At 37.4% G+C, this 14,111-nt stretch overlaps 1 protein-coding gene across 5 annotated transcripts in view; it reads right to left on the minus strand.

The window, feature by feature from the left end:
• Positions 1–14,111, minus strand: part of u2surp (U2 snRNP-associated SURP domain containing) — a 100,817-nt gene that overhangs the window by 14,301 nt on the left and 72,405 nt on the right. For 2 of the 5 annotated variants that reach the window (XM_059993527.1, XM_059993537.1), the window contains 8 exons: positions 12,810–12,975; positions 12,027–12,106; positions 9,212–9,299; positions 7,959–8,093; positions 2,779–2,835; positions 1,609–1,768; positions 352–453; positions 51–117 (listed from right to left, as the gene is read on the minus strand). In XM_059993527.1, the coding sequence (XP_059849510.1) occupies positions 51–117; positions 352–453; positions 1,609–1,768; positions 2,779–2,835; positions 7,959–8,093; positions 9,212–9,299; positions 12,027–12,106; positions 12,810–12,975 (855 nt within the window). The remainder of the gene's footprint in view (positions 1–50; positions 118–351; positions 454–1,608; positions 1,769–2,778; positions 2,836–7,958; positions 8,094–9,211; positions 9,300–12,026; positions 12,107–12,809; positions 12,976–14,111) is intronic. The other 3 variants (XM_059993547.1, XM_059993554.1, XM_059993553.1) reach the window with 3 other exon arrangements.

Below are 14,111 nucleotides of genomic sequence, written 5' to 3' on the forward strand. Positions count from 1 at the left end.
CCATTCTTCTTGTGTATCCTTGATTATATTAAGTCAAAACTGCAACATACGCTGGTTGTTCATCTTCCTCTGATTCAGTTGGTTGGTCAAAGAGTTCCCACTTTGAAGTAGTAACAGCTGTTAAAAAAAAGCTTTATTATTAAATATGAACTACCAATAAATTTATTTTCAGTGTTGGAATTTAATATGAGCACATCTGCCCAATCTATTTGAAAAGCAGCAGAAAATTCAGTTACCATCAACATTATTATACTTAAAACCAACAAAAACTCAAAATTATAAAACGTTAGATTTAAGTTAATGTTTTTGTGTAGAATAAAAAAAACAAGTTAAAATTCATTTGAAACTTACCCTGAGATTCTAATTCTGCCTCATCTACTGCTTCCCACTTTGATGGAGCAACTTTAAAAACTGACTGAAACTTCTTGGTGTTGGTTTCTTCAATGCCATCGACTGACAAAAGAAAATTCATTAAGCATCAAATCATTGTCAGATACGACTTTCTAAATCAACGATTTCTGATGTAAAGCAAATGGACCTTTCAGCTCTCTGAGAGACATTAGCATGTAACAAGTTCATTCTACGACAGGTTAATGGTGAACAGAGACTGGATCCAAGCATTTCCCAACCTCTTCCAATTCAGTCAATGCAAGCAGAGTTCTTTGTTGACTTACCTTGGAGAACTAGATGATAATCTCTCAATTCAGAAATGAGATGAAAATTAAGAAAAGTTAGCATGGCCAAGCCTTTAAAAGTACACTGCATAATTATGTAAACAGATTTGTTCTTAAATGAGTAACTCTTGCACCCATAGGCTCTAAGAGTTGAGGACAACAGCAGACATATGGTTACACCAACGCCTCCACGTCTCACAGTATTCTGACATACACTTCCTCTATTGGTGTAAACACTAGAATTCCTTACTTAGTAATGTTGTGAGAATATTTAAGTCAAAAGTAGACAGAGCAAATTAAGGATACCCAATAAAAGTCTGGTAATTACAAATCTATGAACCTAATATAAGTTTATAAACTTTATAAAACAGTAGTCAAATCTCAGCTGGAGTACTGTATGCAGTTCTGGCCACCACACTATTGGGGGGGGGGGGTAATGATAGTATAGAAAAGATTTATTAGAATATTACTGGGGCTGGAGCGTTTTAGTTACGAGGAAAGACATGAGAGGTTAAGGTCTGTTTTCTCTCCAGTGAAGGAGCTAAAGAGAAAACATGATTTATGTATGCAAAATTATGAGGAATATAGATAGGGAGAGGCTGTAGCAAACTTTTCCCCATATAAGAGGTAGCTAAAAATAGAGGATATGGATTCAGGGCAAGGAGAAGTAAACAAGAAAATCAGAGGGAGATCTTTATCCACCCCGAAGATTGGCACCTACCTGGAATACACTGCCTAAGAGAATGGTCAAGTAGAATCACAAACAGCGTTTAATAAACATATGCATTTCTGAGGCATAAAAAGCCATGAAGTGCTGGAAGATGGGATCAGCACAGATGGGGGTAGGGTGGGTAGGGTCATTTTAACTGGCCAATTCCATACTTAATGACAAATTATATACAGGCAAACAACACGAAAGATTAGAAGGACTTACTGGGAACCCCATCAAGGTCATCATCTAGCACCTTCATAGGGACACCATCTAGATCATCTATTCCAGTGTTCAAATCAATTGGAACTCCATCTACGTCCTCCAATGGGGCACCATCAATTTCATCCTCAACCGGTGTTCCATCAAGATCTTCAGGGTCTGGCTACAAAATACAAGCACATAAGCGTAACTACTCTGGCTTTTACACATCAGAACTGCTCACTGTACATGACAGAAATAATTCTTCTCCTTGCTTTTGTTACTGTGCAAAGACTCTTCCTTTATAGGCAAGAGATTCAAGAAGCTGATTTGCCACCTGGTGTCTGGAAGAGAATATATAGCTGCAATCTAATTTAAGGGTTTGGATATCATAAGTAAAAAGAAAATTCAAGGTCTGAAGATTACATGATTACAAACATATTGACATGGGTGTTGGCATTTCTGGCCAAGTCCATGCTGGCTCCCAGCAGAACAATCTCATCAGTCCCAGTCTTCTGTTCTTTATTTCCCTGTCGCACTACTCTCATCCTTGCCCTTCAACTACATTTACAAGTTTGCAGATGATACCACCATAGTAGGCTGTATCACAAATAACGATGGAGATAAAGAACCAAATTCAAAATTCAAAATCACTGGTATATGTTGTGAAATCTGTCATTTTGTGGCAGCAGTGCATCGCAATACATAATAATAAAAACTATAAATTATAAGAAATATAACTTTAAAATTAAATAATTAATACAGAAAGGGGGCAAAGAAAAAAAAAAGTGAGGTAGTGTACATGGGTTCATCGTCCATTCAGAAATCTGATAGTGGAGGGAAGAAGCTGTTCCTAAAGTGCTAAATGTGCCTTTAGGTTCCTATACCTTCTCCTCGATGGTAGCAATAAGGAGATGGCATGTGCTGGGTGATGGGAGTCCTTAACGATGGATGCAGCCTTTTTGAGGCATTGCCTTTAGAAAATGTACTTGACGCTAGCAGAACTAGTGCCAATGGAATTGCCAGAGTTCACATCTGTAGAAACTTGTGAGTGTTTTTGATGACACACCAAGTCTCCTCAAACACCTAATGAAAATATAGCCGCTGCAGCGCTTTCTTTGTAATTCAATCAATATGCTGGGACTAGGATAGAGTTTAAGAGATATTGACATCCATGAACTTGAAAGAACTCACCCTTTCACTGCTGACCCATCGATGATAACTGTTGTGTGTTCCCCCAACTTCTCCTTCCTGAAATACATAATCAATTCCTTGGTCTCACTAACCACTGAATGCAAGGTTGGTTGTTGTTGTGTCACCACTCAATCAGCGGATACATCATGCCCCTTTATGCCTCCTTGTCACCATTTAAAATTCTGCCAACAATAGATGTACCGTCAACAGCAAATTTATAAATGGTGTTTGAGCTGTCCCTGGCCACACAGTTGTAGGTGCAGAGACAGTAAAGCAGTGGACTAAGCATGCATCCTTGAGGTGTGTCAAAGTGTTTGTTGTGAGCAAACAGGGAATGTTATTTCTAATCCACATTTGACTTCCGAAGAGGAAGTCAAGGATCCAGTTGCAGAGGGAGATACAGAGGCCTAGGTTTTTGAGCTTGTTGATTAGTACAGAGGGGATGATGGTATTGAACGCTTGAGCTGGAAAAATGAAAAGCAGACTGATGCAGGCATTGCTATTTTGCATGTGATCAGAATAGAGGGCCACAGAGATTGCATACACTGTAGACTTATTGTAATGATTGGCAAATTGCAGTGGGCCCAGATCCTTATTTAGGCAGGTGCTGATTCTGGCATGACCAGCATCTCAAAGCATTTCATTACAGCGGAACTGGACAATAGTCGTTGAGGCAGCTCGCCCTGCTCTTCTTGGGCACTGATATGATTGTCACCCCTCTTGAAGCAGGTGGGAACCTCTAACTGCTACAGTGAGAATTTGAAGGTGTCCTTGAACACTCCTGCCGTACCAGGTACTCCATCAGTCTCTTGCCTTGTGAGGGCTCACCCTCCTCTCAAAATATGTTCTGATGTCAGCCTTCGAGACAGAGATCACAGGGTCACCAATTGCTGCAAGGATTTGCAAGGTGTAGTTTTATTCTCCCTTCCAAAGCATGCATAAAAGGCATTGAGCTTATCTATGACATCGTTTCATGACAACAACCTTTCTCTCAATGCCAACAAAAGAGCTGGTCATACCTGTCTTGAGATCAAGGGCTCAATATTCAAGTATGAATATCTCCAGTAGCCTATCCTGGCCCCACCACACTGATGTCAAGGCTAAGCTCATCAGTACCTCAAGATCCTCAGGAGGCTGAAGAAATTTGACATGACCCAGTCGACTCTAATTTTTATTGATGCACCCTAGAAAGCATTCTGTCTGGATGCATAATGGCTTTGTATGGCAACTGCACTGCATGTGAATGCAAGAAAATGCAGAGAGCTGTGGACATAGCCCAGCCTCCCCTCCATGAACTCAGTTCCTCTCTATACTTCTCAATGCCTCAGTAAATCAGCCAGCATAATCAAGGACCCCATTCACCCTGGACATCCTCTCTTCTCCCCTCTTCCATCAAGCAGAAGATTTTTTAAAAAAGCCTGAAAGCCTGAAGGCTTCTATCCCACTGTTATCAAACTACTGAATGGACTTCTTGTATGATGAGATGGGACTCTTGCCTTCAATGTACCTTGTTATGATCTCGTACTACATAGTTTACCTTCCACTGCACTCATTTGATAGCTTTTACATTTTATTCTTAATTGTTTTTTTAAACCTTATTCTACCTCAATGTACTGTGTAATGATTTGATCTGTATGAATCGTGTGCAAGACAAGTTTTTAACTGTACACGTGACAATAATAAACCAATACCAACTCCTTTTGATCCTCAAATTAACTACAGGAAATTTACAGTAACCAATTAACTTATCAGCACATCTATTGGGCCTTGGAGGAAACGGCAGCACAGAAAAACCAGTGCAGTCTCAGGAAGAAAAGGCAAACTGCACAGATTGAATCCAGGTCTCTGAAACCATGAAACAGCAGCACATTAAGATTGGCTGCCAGGCAAAAATGTAGAAAGAAAAATGTAAAACATAGATTGCAATAGGCAAGGAGAAGAAGTTTAAGCTACATTTTTAAAAATTGCTTCTTAGGATAGCGCAAAGTATCAAATCTAATGGATTTTCTTGGTAGTGATACTGCAGTGCAAGAGCCGAAACCAATATTCTCAAAATCTGGCCAGGAGGGACAAAACTTAAAATGTACATTCTCTCAGTGGATCTATAATAGGCAAATTTTTAAAAATCACCACTTGAAAAAAAATAAATCTGCTATCAAAATAGACCAGAAATAATTGTGCTATTTCACCCTAAAGTCGCAAGCATATTTTGATTTTCCATAGCAATATCCAACATTGTAATCACATTTTGAGATGATGAGTTGATTCATAAAGCAGGGTTTCAAAAAATGTGCTCAATTCAGCACAAAAATTCTTCAAACTTGGTGCAATACAGGTATACAAAACAAAAAAAAAAAATCATGACCGTGAGGCCAGATTTTGCTTTAATTTCATCTACAAGTTTGCACATGATAGCAGTATAGCGGGTTGTATCTCAAATAATGATGAGTTGGGAGTACAAAAAGGAGATAGAGACCTTAGTAACATAGTGAACTGACAACAATCTCTCTCTTAATGTCAGCAAAAAGAACTGATCATTGACTTCACAAAGGGAGGCAGCAATCATGCTCCAGGGAGGAAATATTAACAGTCATCTGTCCAGATCCAACCACTTAGATGCCACAACTCTACTTCAAGAAGTTAAAGAAAGTTGGCATGCTCCCGACTGCCCCTTACCACTTTTTAATTAATGCATTCTCGATGCATGGTGACTGCAAACCTCCATGGATTCTATCTATGCTGCTGGCTGCCTCAACACAGCAGCCAGCATAACCTAAGACCCCACCCACCCTGGACATTCTCTCTTCTCCCCTCTGATCAAGCAAAAGAAGCCAGAAAGCTTGCCAGGCTCAAGGGCAACTTCTACCCCTCTGTCATAGACTACTGGTTCATGGTTCTTTAGCACAATAAGATAAGACTCTACCTCACAATCTAACATATGATCTTATCCTTTATTGTCTCTACCTGGACTATACTTTCTCTGCAGCTGTTACACCTCTGGTAATGCTTTACCTTACACTTCCTCGATGTATTGTGTAATGAGTTGATCTGCATGAACAGTACTCCAGAAAAATTTAGATAAATTGAACAATAATAAAACAACTCCATTATTGATGATGATGACGGCAACATTCTATCTCAAAGGACAGTAGGTGGAGACCTCTCCAGGGCATAACCCTGGGCAGAAGGTATGGAGATCCTGGGATGCCCAGTTCTCAAACCACCCCCTTTCAGTCTCACCAGTGTAGTCCAAAGGATAAACAATATGTTTGGCACCAGCTAGGCAGCAGGAGTTGCTGGAAAGATGTTCAGTGTTGTCCAGTTGCCTTTTAGGGGCTCCACTTATGATTTTCTGTCAGGGTTTACTTCCATAGCCTTTGTCTCTCCCAAGGCTGCTCACAAAGCAGTGGGACTTATTTACCCATAGCTGGAATCTGGTTCACAAACACCAGAGAGTGTCCACACACCAATGTGCCTGCGTGCTGTGTGTGTGCAGGGGCCAGACCTCCGCGTTCTCTGTAGTTCAGCCTGAGCCCGAAAGGAGTTCAGTTTCCATGTGTCTCCAACAACAAGCCTCATGCAGGAGGCAATACGTGAGGCTTGCTGTTGCAGAGGCAATTTACTGGTGGGGAAAGACTTGCGCATTCAGCTGTACTTTTTATGAGAATGCAAGCCACTGGTGGAAGCTGAAAGTGAGAGCAACAAGCACTACCCACTACACTAGACGCATCATAACAACCATTTGACAGCATTCCAATACCTCTGCCTAATAAAAACCAAATTACTACTGAATATTTTGCAAGACATCTTTTCCAATTTCACTCCTAATAAATGTTTTGCAAAACATTCCATAGTAATTTGGTTCAGAGAAATATCCATTTCTATTTACTGTCACCTAAAATAAGATAAATATTCTTACAAGTAATTAATGCCCTAAAAAGTATGAAAAGTCATGCAGAGGGTGAAGGATCCACAATGAAAGAGATCAAAATTCAGTGCTTCCATAAGTGTTGAATAATTTCCATCGGGTTGCTTATTGGCAAAATGTTTGTTCAATTGCTTTCAACCACTAGATATAAAACAATGCAACATTCACTGCACATTTTTTGTCAAATTCCTCAGGCTAACCATTTCAAATACTTAAGACATCTGCATTGCAATGAGCAATACATTTTAAATTGAACACCCCAGTCATATTTCTCAACTGAAGCGGCAGTTCAAATACAGATCTTAATCTCAATCATTGTCAGTGCACAAGATTTTACTGTTTCTGTTTATGGCAAGCAACTGAAGAAACAAATGATATCAGAACTGAAAGGTCAGAATTATAAGCAATGAATTAATAGGTCTGAACTCTGTTCTCACATGAGTCACATCCAAGAGATATATGCTGATGAAATGCTTTTGACCTGAAAATGTTAACTGTTTCTCTCCACAGATGCTGCCTGACCTGCTGAGTTTTTCCTTTCATGTTTCTGGATTCCAAACTTCAGTATTTTGAAGACAGAGGGAACCATCAAAATGTCAAGGGTATTATTGAGTTGAAAAATAATTGCTCCCATTTGAGGGCTAGACGAAACCTAGGAGCTATGGACAGTCATTAATAAAATCTTAACACAGAACTCAGAAAAATTATTTTTTTTTAAAATAGAACACATCACCCCAGGGAGAAGTTGAGAACAAAAGCTTATATACAATAAAGATGGAATAGGACAGCTATAAAGATGCTTCCCTAGGGGTCAAACAAATATGGACCAGTGGGGTAACTGATTTGTTCTTAAACTGCAAATACTTGATAATGCTTTTTAAATGTGTAATACTTCATGCAGTCCCAGAACAAAAGGAGAAAGGGAAATTAATTGAACTTTGGCAATGAAGATACCAAAATACTGGGGAATAATAATCGAATATAAAGCCTTGTTACAGAAAGACATGTCACAGATAAAATACATAGCTCATTCAAACACTTCATGAATGGTTTCAACATCTACATGTACAAGGGAGATATTCTAGACATAAGGAATGGTGTCAACAGAAATGAGAAAACTCAGTACACTTATACATTTTCATGAGTTGCACTCAGCCATGAAACAAACTCTGCAATTTTTCTTCAAAAGAAAAATTCTGTTGCTTGTTACATTTAAGCAGAGGAAGAAAAATATCTAACCATTCCTAAATACCTGAGGTTTGCAGAGTTCTTTACTTTCATCCTCGAGATCTACAAGTCCAAGAAAGATATTTTGTAGTTTAATGAGGAATGGGTCAGGATAAACTGTCCAATCTTCCCATGCTCTAAAGCAGCCCATTACTCTTTGCTGTAAAACAAATTAGAATATTTCAACAAATTACTAACAACTTGGATTACCAAACTAGCTGACAGTGGTTAAAGAGATATATATAATAAACAATTTAGTTTTGTTTTTAAGGCTATGCCTTGCTGCAGGAACATAAACCTCATCTTCCCTTCACTATATCAAATGGATCTCTTAACATCATGTGTTTCCATTTAAATATTATCAATAGCTTTGAAAGTATTTTATTTTGATTTTCTTATTGCTGGATTGGGACATTCCCTGCATCTCAACTTGCTACATTTTTTCATTTTGCTTTTTAAATGTCAGCTTGCTTCCCTGATCTTCAGGTTAAACGGCTCAGTATCCAACACTATTAAAATATGCAAAGCACCTTTGGCAAATTCCCAACACCTTTATCAAGACTTTGTGATTGTTTATTTTGTAATTATTCTTCAATATATCTTCCTTGATTTATGCTGAAGCCTTGACAGGAACAGCTGGAAACAGCAACAATATACATGAATTATAATTGGATATTTTTGTTGCCATCCATTAATAAATAACTTTCTCAAGAGTTCTGATCAGCTAACTGCATCAGGAACCATGCCTATTTTTTTTCTCTTGGTCACCCATGGGTACCAAGACATAGAATAGAAACCATGCTGAGGTTGCCTAATTTATCTAAACCAGGACTTTCCAGATCTATGTTGTATGTCTTGAATGGATAAACTTGCTTGGCCATCAATCTACACCTTGTAACTATTTAAGATTGTTTGGGACAGCTCTTTGGTTTAATTCTTAAAATAGAGCACAAAATGTCAAATATTAAAAGAAATCATTCCATCCTTATAATTTTAATACCTTTTGATAAATTCTCAAGAATTGACCAAAATTTGTGCAAACATTAAATGAAGGGGTTAATAAGCAATTTTAATTTTACATAGAATTTTGATACCAAATTGTTTTAACCATATTATACAGTACGACTAACAGTTAAACCTCATTTACTTAAGAATTAAGGTTAACAAATTAAAAAAATAGAAAAAATGTGCTATTTAACTATATTATGTAATTGATTAGTTGTGATATCTCAAAATTATTATGACCAATAACAGTAAATAGCACGTGGTAGCTATTACCTTGAAATTCTCAGACTGTAAGTGACCTTGAATTGACTTGTAAGTTGCATTAAGGTTTGCAAATATCTGGCACAGCTTAGATTCAAAACTGCGAGAGAAGCAAAAATTTTATTTTCTGGAATAGATTAAACTTTGGTAAAATACAAGAAACATATCTGCTAGTTTACGCTAGGCCTAAAAATATAAAGTGTTTTGCATTATTTGTACTGCAATGAATGATAAAAAATACCATGAGATTTAGTTAAATTCAACAACTAGGATGGAATTGTGACCATAAATCTAAAACCCAATGACAACATGAATTCCTATTTGAAGTCACTGCATTGCTGTTATAAATCTGTAATTTGGAAAATTAAAATATTCTGACTTCTTTTGGCTAGTTCAACATCTTTTCTTGCTATTTGCTTTTCAGTGTAAAATTATGTACTTTACAATAATTCTTTATAGGGAACATAGAACATAGAACAGTATAGTCCCTCTAGCCTTCAACTTTGTGCCAACCAGTTAAACTACTTCAAGATTAATCTAACGTTTCCCTCCCAACAGCCCTCTCATTTTTCTTTCATCCATGTGTCTATCTAAGAGTCTCTTAAAATGTTGCTGATGTATCTCCCTCTACCATCACCCCCAGCAGTACTTGTCATTCATCCTCTGTGTAAAAATCCTACTTCTGACAACCTACCTACTTTCCTTCAATCACCTTAAAATTATGCTATTTCTGCCTTGGGAAAAAGGCTCTGTCTGCCCACTTTATGTCTCTTATCATCTTATACACTTCTATCACCTCTCATCGTCCTTCACTTCAAAGAGATAAACCCCAGCTTGCTCATCCTTGCCTCATAAGACCTGCTCTCTAATCCATGCAGCATCCTCTGCACCCTCTCCAAAGCTTCCACACCTTTCATATAATGAGGCGACCAGAAATGAACACATTCTTTTGAAAAGTATTCAAAGAGTGTGATTGCTTGCTTATTCACATTATTGTTTAACTTCAACCCCGTCCAAAAAATATTGAAATTAAAAAAATTCACAAAGTTCCAAATATATTTGTTATCAAAGTATGTATATGTCACTGTATACTACCCCGAGATTCATTTTATTCACAGTAAAACAAAGAATAGAATAAATGGAAAAACAACAGAATCAGTGAAAAACTGCAGGTAAACAAAGACTAACAACCAATGTGCAGAAGACAAATTACGCAAATACAACAAATAAACAAACAAATAAATAAATAATACCGAGGAAGTGAGTGTCAGAGCCCTTGAAAGTAAATTCACTGGCTGTGGAATCTGTTCGTTATTGAGGTGAGTGAAGTTATCCATGCTGGTTCAGGTGCCTGATGTTTTAAGAATAAGCATTTCTGAACCTGGTGCTGGGAAATACTGGCATACAAAACTTGCTGCCACCTATTGGCAATTAGGAATGGGCATCAACTCTCATAAATGCTCCAAAAGGTGGAAGCAATTTATCCCCTGAGCCACTGCAGTCTTTGAATCACCAGGTAGTGATTTTTTTATATACAAGTGTTCAAAATATTGCATACTTATGCTGGGGAGTGTTTACAGTGGCTGATGCATACTGCTTGACTCAGCTTTTCAGAGGAATAAAATAAAAACTCTTATTGCTAAAGGTGAAATTGCTCATCAGAAACCAGAAGACTTCACAGCATCTTCAAAGATCCTTAGGATCAAAAATGTCAAATTTGACAAGTGCAGCTCATAGCTGGGTTCTAAAAAACACTTATAAGGCTGTGAAGACCTACTTTCTTATCACTCAAATATCAGAACATACTTAAAAGTTGCATTAAATCGTCTGTAAGAAAAATACAAAATCCAAAGTATCTATTTACTGAATGAACCTATCAAAACAAGGATATAAGAAGCAGCAATATTTGCATACATATATGAACTTTGGAAAATACACAAGAGCATTTCTGAAGGTAACACAAGGGCAGAAGAAAAAGAATGTAATCTAATGAGGAAGTCTGCAACTGTAATAAAAATTACTTAAGAGCAGAATATACTCTCATCTAAAATTCATTCCTTAAATATTCCCATTCTGAATATTCTGAAATTTCCTTATACTTTCATCATCAACTTAAAACATCTTTATTGACTATTTTTGCACTGCTTAACCTATGTTTGTGCACAATATTCCACAAAACTCTGAAACCCAAAGCATGCAAACAAACTGTTAAGAATATAAATGGAGTTGCACAATCTTGACACAGGTAAGCCGAATCATGTTCCTTGCTACCCTGAAGTTCCAAAGGGAAATACAAGCAGCCAATCAGTCATGCTTCAGAAACTCCCAGCTTTTACATATGCAGCCAAACACAGCAGACATCCATGCTGAAGATCAAATGCATGAGCATCTAACTGTCCATTTCACTCTGGACTCTGAATCCAATTTACTGAAGAGAGGTAAGATGCACTTTGCTTTAAGCCAGCAACAGTGGCATATTAAATCATAACTTCATTCATTTGGAGACCACTGATACCAAAGAAGGTAGTAAATACAGATAGATGTATTACTTACTTCACTTTGTTTTATTTAATTCATGTTTTAATTAAATTTTGATTAGTTTGGCTACATCTTTCATTTTTATGGATTTCAATCATTTGTCTAGATTAATAACTATCAGAACTCATTTAAAACCCCTAAGAGACAGGATGCTGTCAAAATTTGCACATCTATGAAATTGCTAATGGACTCTGTGGAGTGTGATTCCAGACAGTTAGGCTGGATCCCAGGCTAATCCAGACCTATAGTTAATATGGTGAAAATTAAACCAAATAAACTTATTACTTACTATTTTCTGTAGTATGAGGCATTTGCAACTTTAGCTGATGAATTGTATAGCACATCTGACACCAAATAAAGCCTGGCGATCTGCAATAGGAAAAAAAAATAATTTTTGTGCAAAAAATATCCTTTAGTTATGACACATGAGTGCAATAAAAATACTGATAATAATGCCCTTCAGTTTTCAAGATTGTGAAAACAGCATCTATTAGATATGAACATTCATTTCCTTACCTATCTGTATCATTTGAAATTGTAGTTCTGCTGTGGATTCTATTCTTTTATTGCTTTAGATCAGGGGTTCCTAACCTGGGAATGTTAGGGGTCCATGACATAACAAAGGTTGAGAACCCCTGCTAAATGAAGTTAGTGATACAAACTCACCTGGCAACCAAGCAAGAGTCCAAATAATATTTAGGTAGTTAAGTTACTGAATCTTACAAATTATAAAAATTAAATCTAGGGGTGTTCTGTGAATTGGGAGTTTGTTTTCTCATAAATCTAGGAGACAGGTACATTAGTCCCAAGCTAAGACTCACTCTTCAATCACCTACCCACATTATACCACTCAATGTCCTTTTTCTACCCACACCACCTTGCTGAGCACAACACAAGACCAAGACATCTAGCGTCAAACTAATTATACCTACGTAAGGTGTTTCAAAGTATATTGTCAGTGGAGTAGCCAAAGAATTTGAAAATTTATCACACAAAAACTCAATAGCTGATGACTAAACACCAAATTAAAGGCACTTCAGGTTTATGAAATATCTTCCAATTAGATACAAACCTTTTTAGGCAATGGAGTTTTCAAAATGGACAAAGATTCTGCAATACATTCCACTATTTCTTCAGCAGCCTCAGCATGATTCAGACAGAACACCATAGCGTCGCCAACATCATTTTTTCGAGGTGTTAGTCCACGCAAGAGTTCCTCCAATTTATCTCTTTGACTTCAACAAAGGGTATAAATTTGAGTACGTTAGAAATTTACTATACTACAACATTATAATATTTTGCAAAAATACAAGCATTTTTATAATCTCTCATTTTCAAAAGTTAATGGGCAATTTTTGCTGCTTTGGAAATAATGAATTATGATACATAGTGTTGCTATTGAGGTAATATCCAGAGTTTGATGAACTCTTACAAACTTCTATAGACGCACAGTGGAGAGTATCCTAAATGGTTGCAACATGGCCCGGTATGGAAACACCAATCTACAGAAGCTGGTAAATCACAGGTGACACCCTCTCACCATTGAGTACATTTACAAACCTCATTTCCCGAAAAGTTGGGATATTTTCCAAAATGCAATAAAAACAAAAATCTGTAATATGTTAATTCACGTGAATCTTTATTTAACTGACAAAAGTACAAAGAAAAGATTTTCAATAGTTTTACTGACCAACTTAATTGTATTTTGTAAATATACACAAATTTAGAATTTGATGGCTGCAACACACTCAACAAAAGTTGGGACAGAGGCATGTTTACCATTGTGTTACGTCATCTTTCTTTTTAATAACACTTTTTAATCATTTTGGAACTGAGGATACTAATTGTAGTAGATTTGCAATTGGAAATTTTGTCCATTCTTGCTTGATATAAGACTTCAGCTGCTCAACAGTCCATGGTTTCCGTTGTCTGATTCTCCTCTTCATGATGCGCCATACATTTTCGATAATAGATAGATCTGGACTGGCAGGAGGCTAGTCAAGCACACGCACTCTGTGTCTACAAAGCCACGCTGTTGGAGCCCGTGCAGAATGTGGTCTGGCATTGTCCTGCTGAAATAAGCATGGACGTCCCGGGAAAAGATGTCACCCTAATGGCAACATATATCTCTCTAAAATCCTAATATATGCCTCAGAGTCAATGGTACCTTCACATACATGCAACTCACCCATGCCGTGAGCACTGATGCACCCCCATACCATCACAGATGCTGGCTTTTGCACCTTTTGCTGAAAACAATCAGGATGGTCGTTTTCATCTTTGGCATGGAGAACTTGACGCCCGTTTTTTCCGAAAACTAGCTGAAATGTGGACTCATCTGACCACAGCACACGGTTCCACAGTCTTTCAGTCC

The sequence above is a fragment of the Hypanus sabinus genome, chromosome 2 (assembly GCF_030144855.1).
Source record: "Hypanus sabinus isolate sHypSab1 chromosome 2, sHypSab1.hap1, whole genome shotgun sequence".
Lineage (NCBI taxonomy): Eukaryota > Metazoa > Chordata > Chondrichthyes > Myliobatiformes > Dasyatidae > Hypanus > Hypanus sabinus.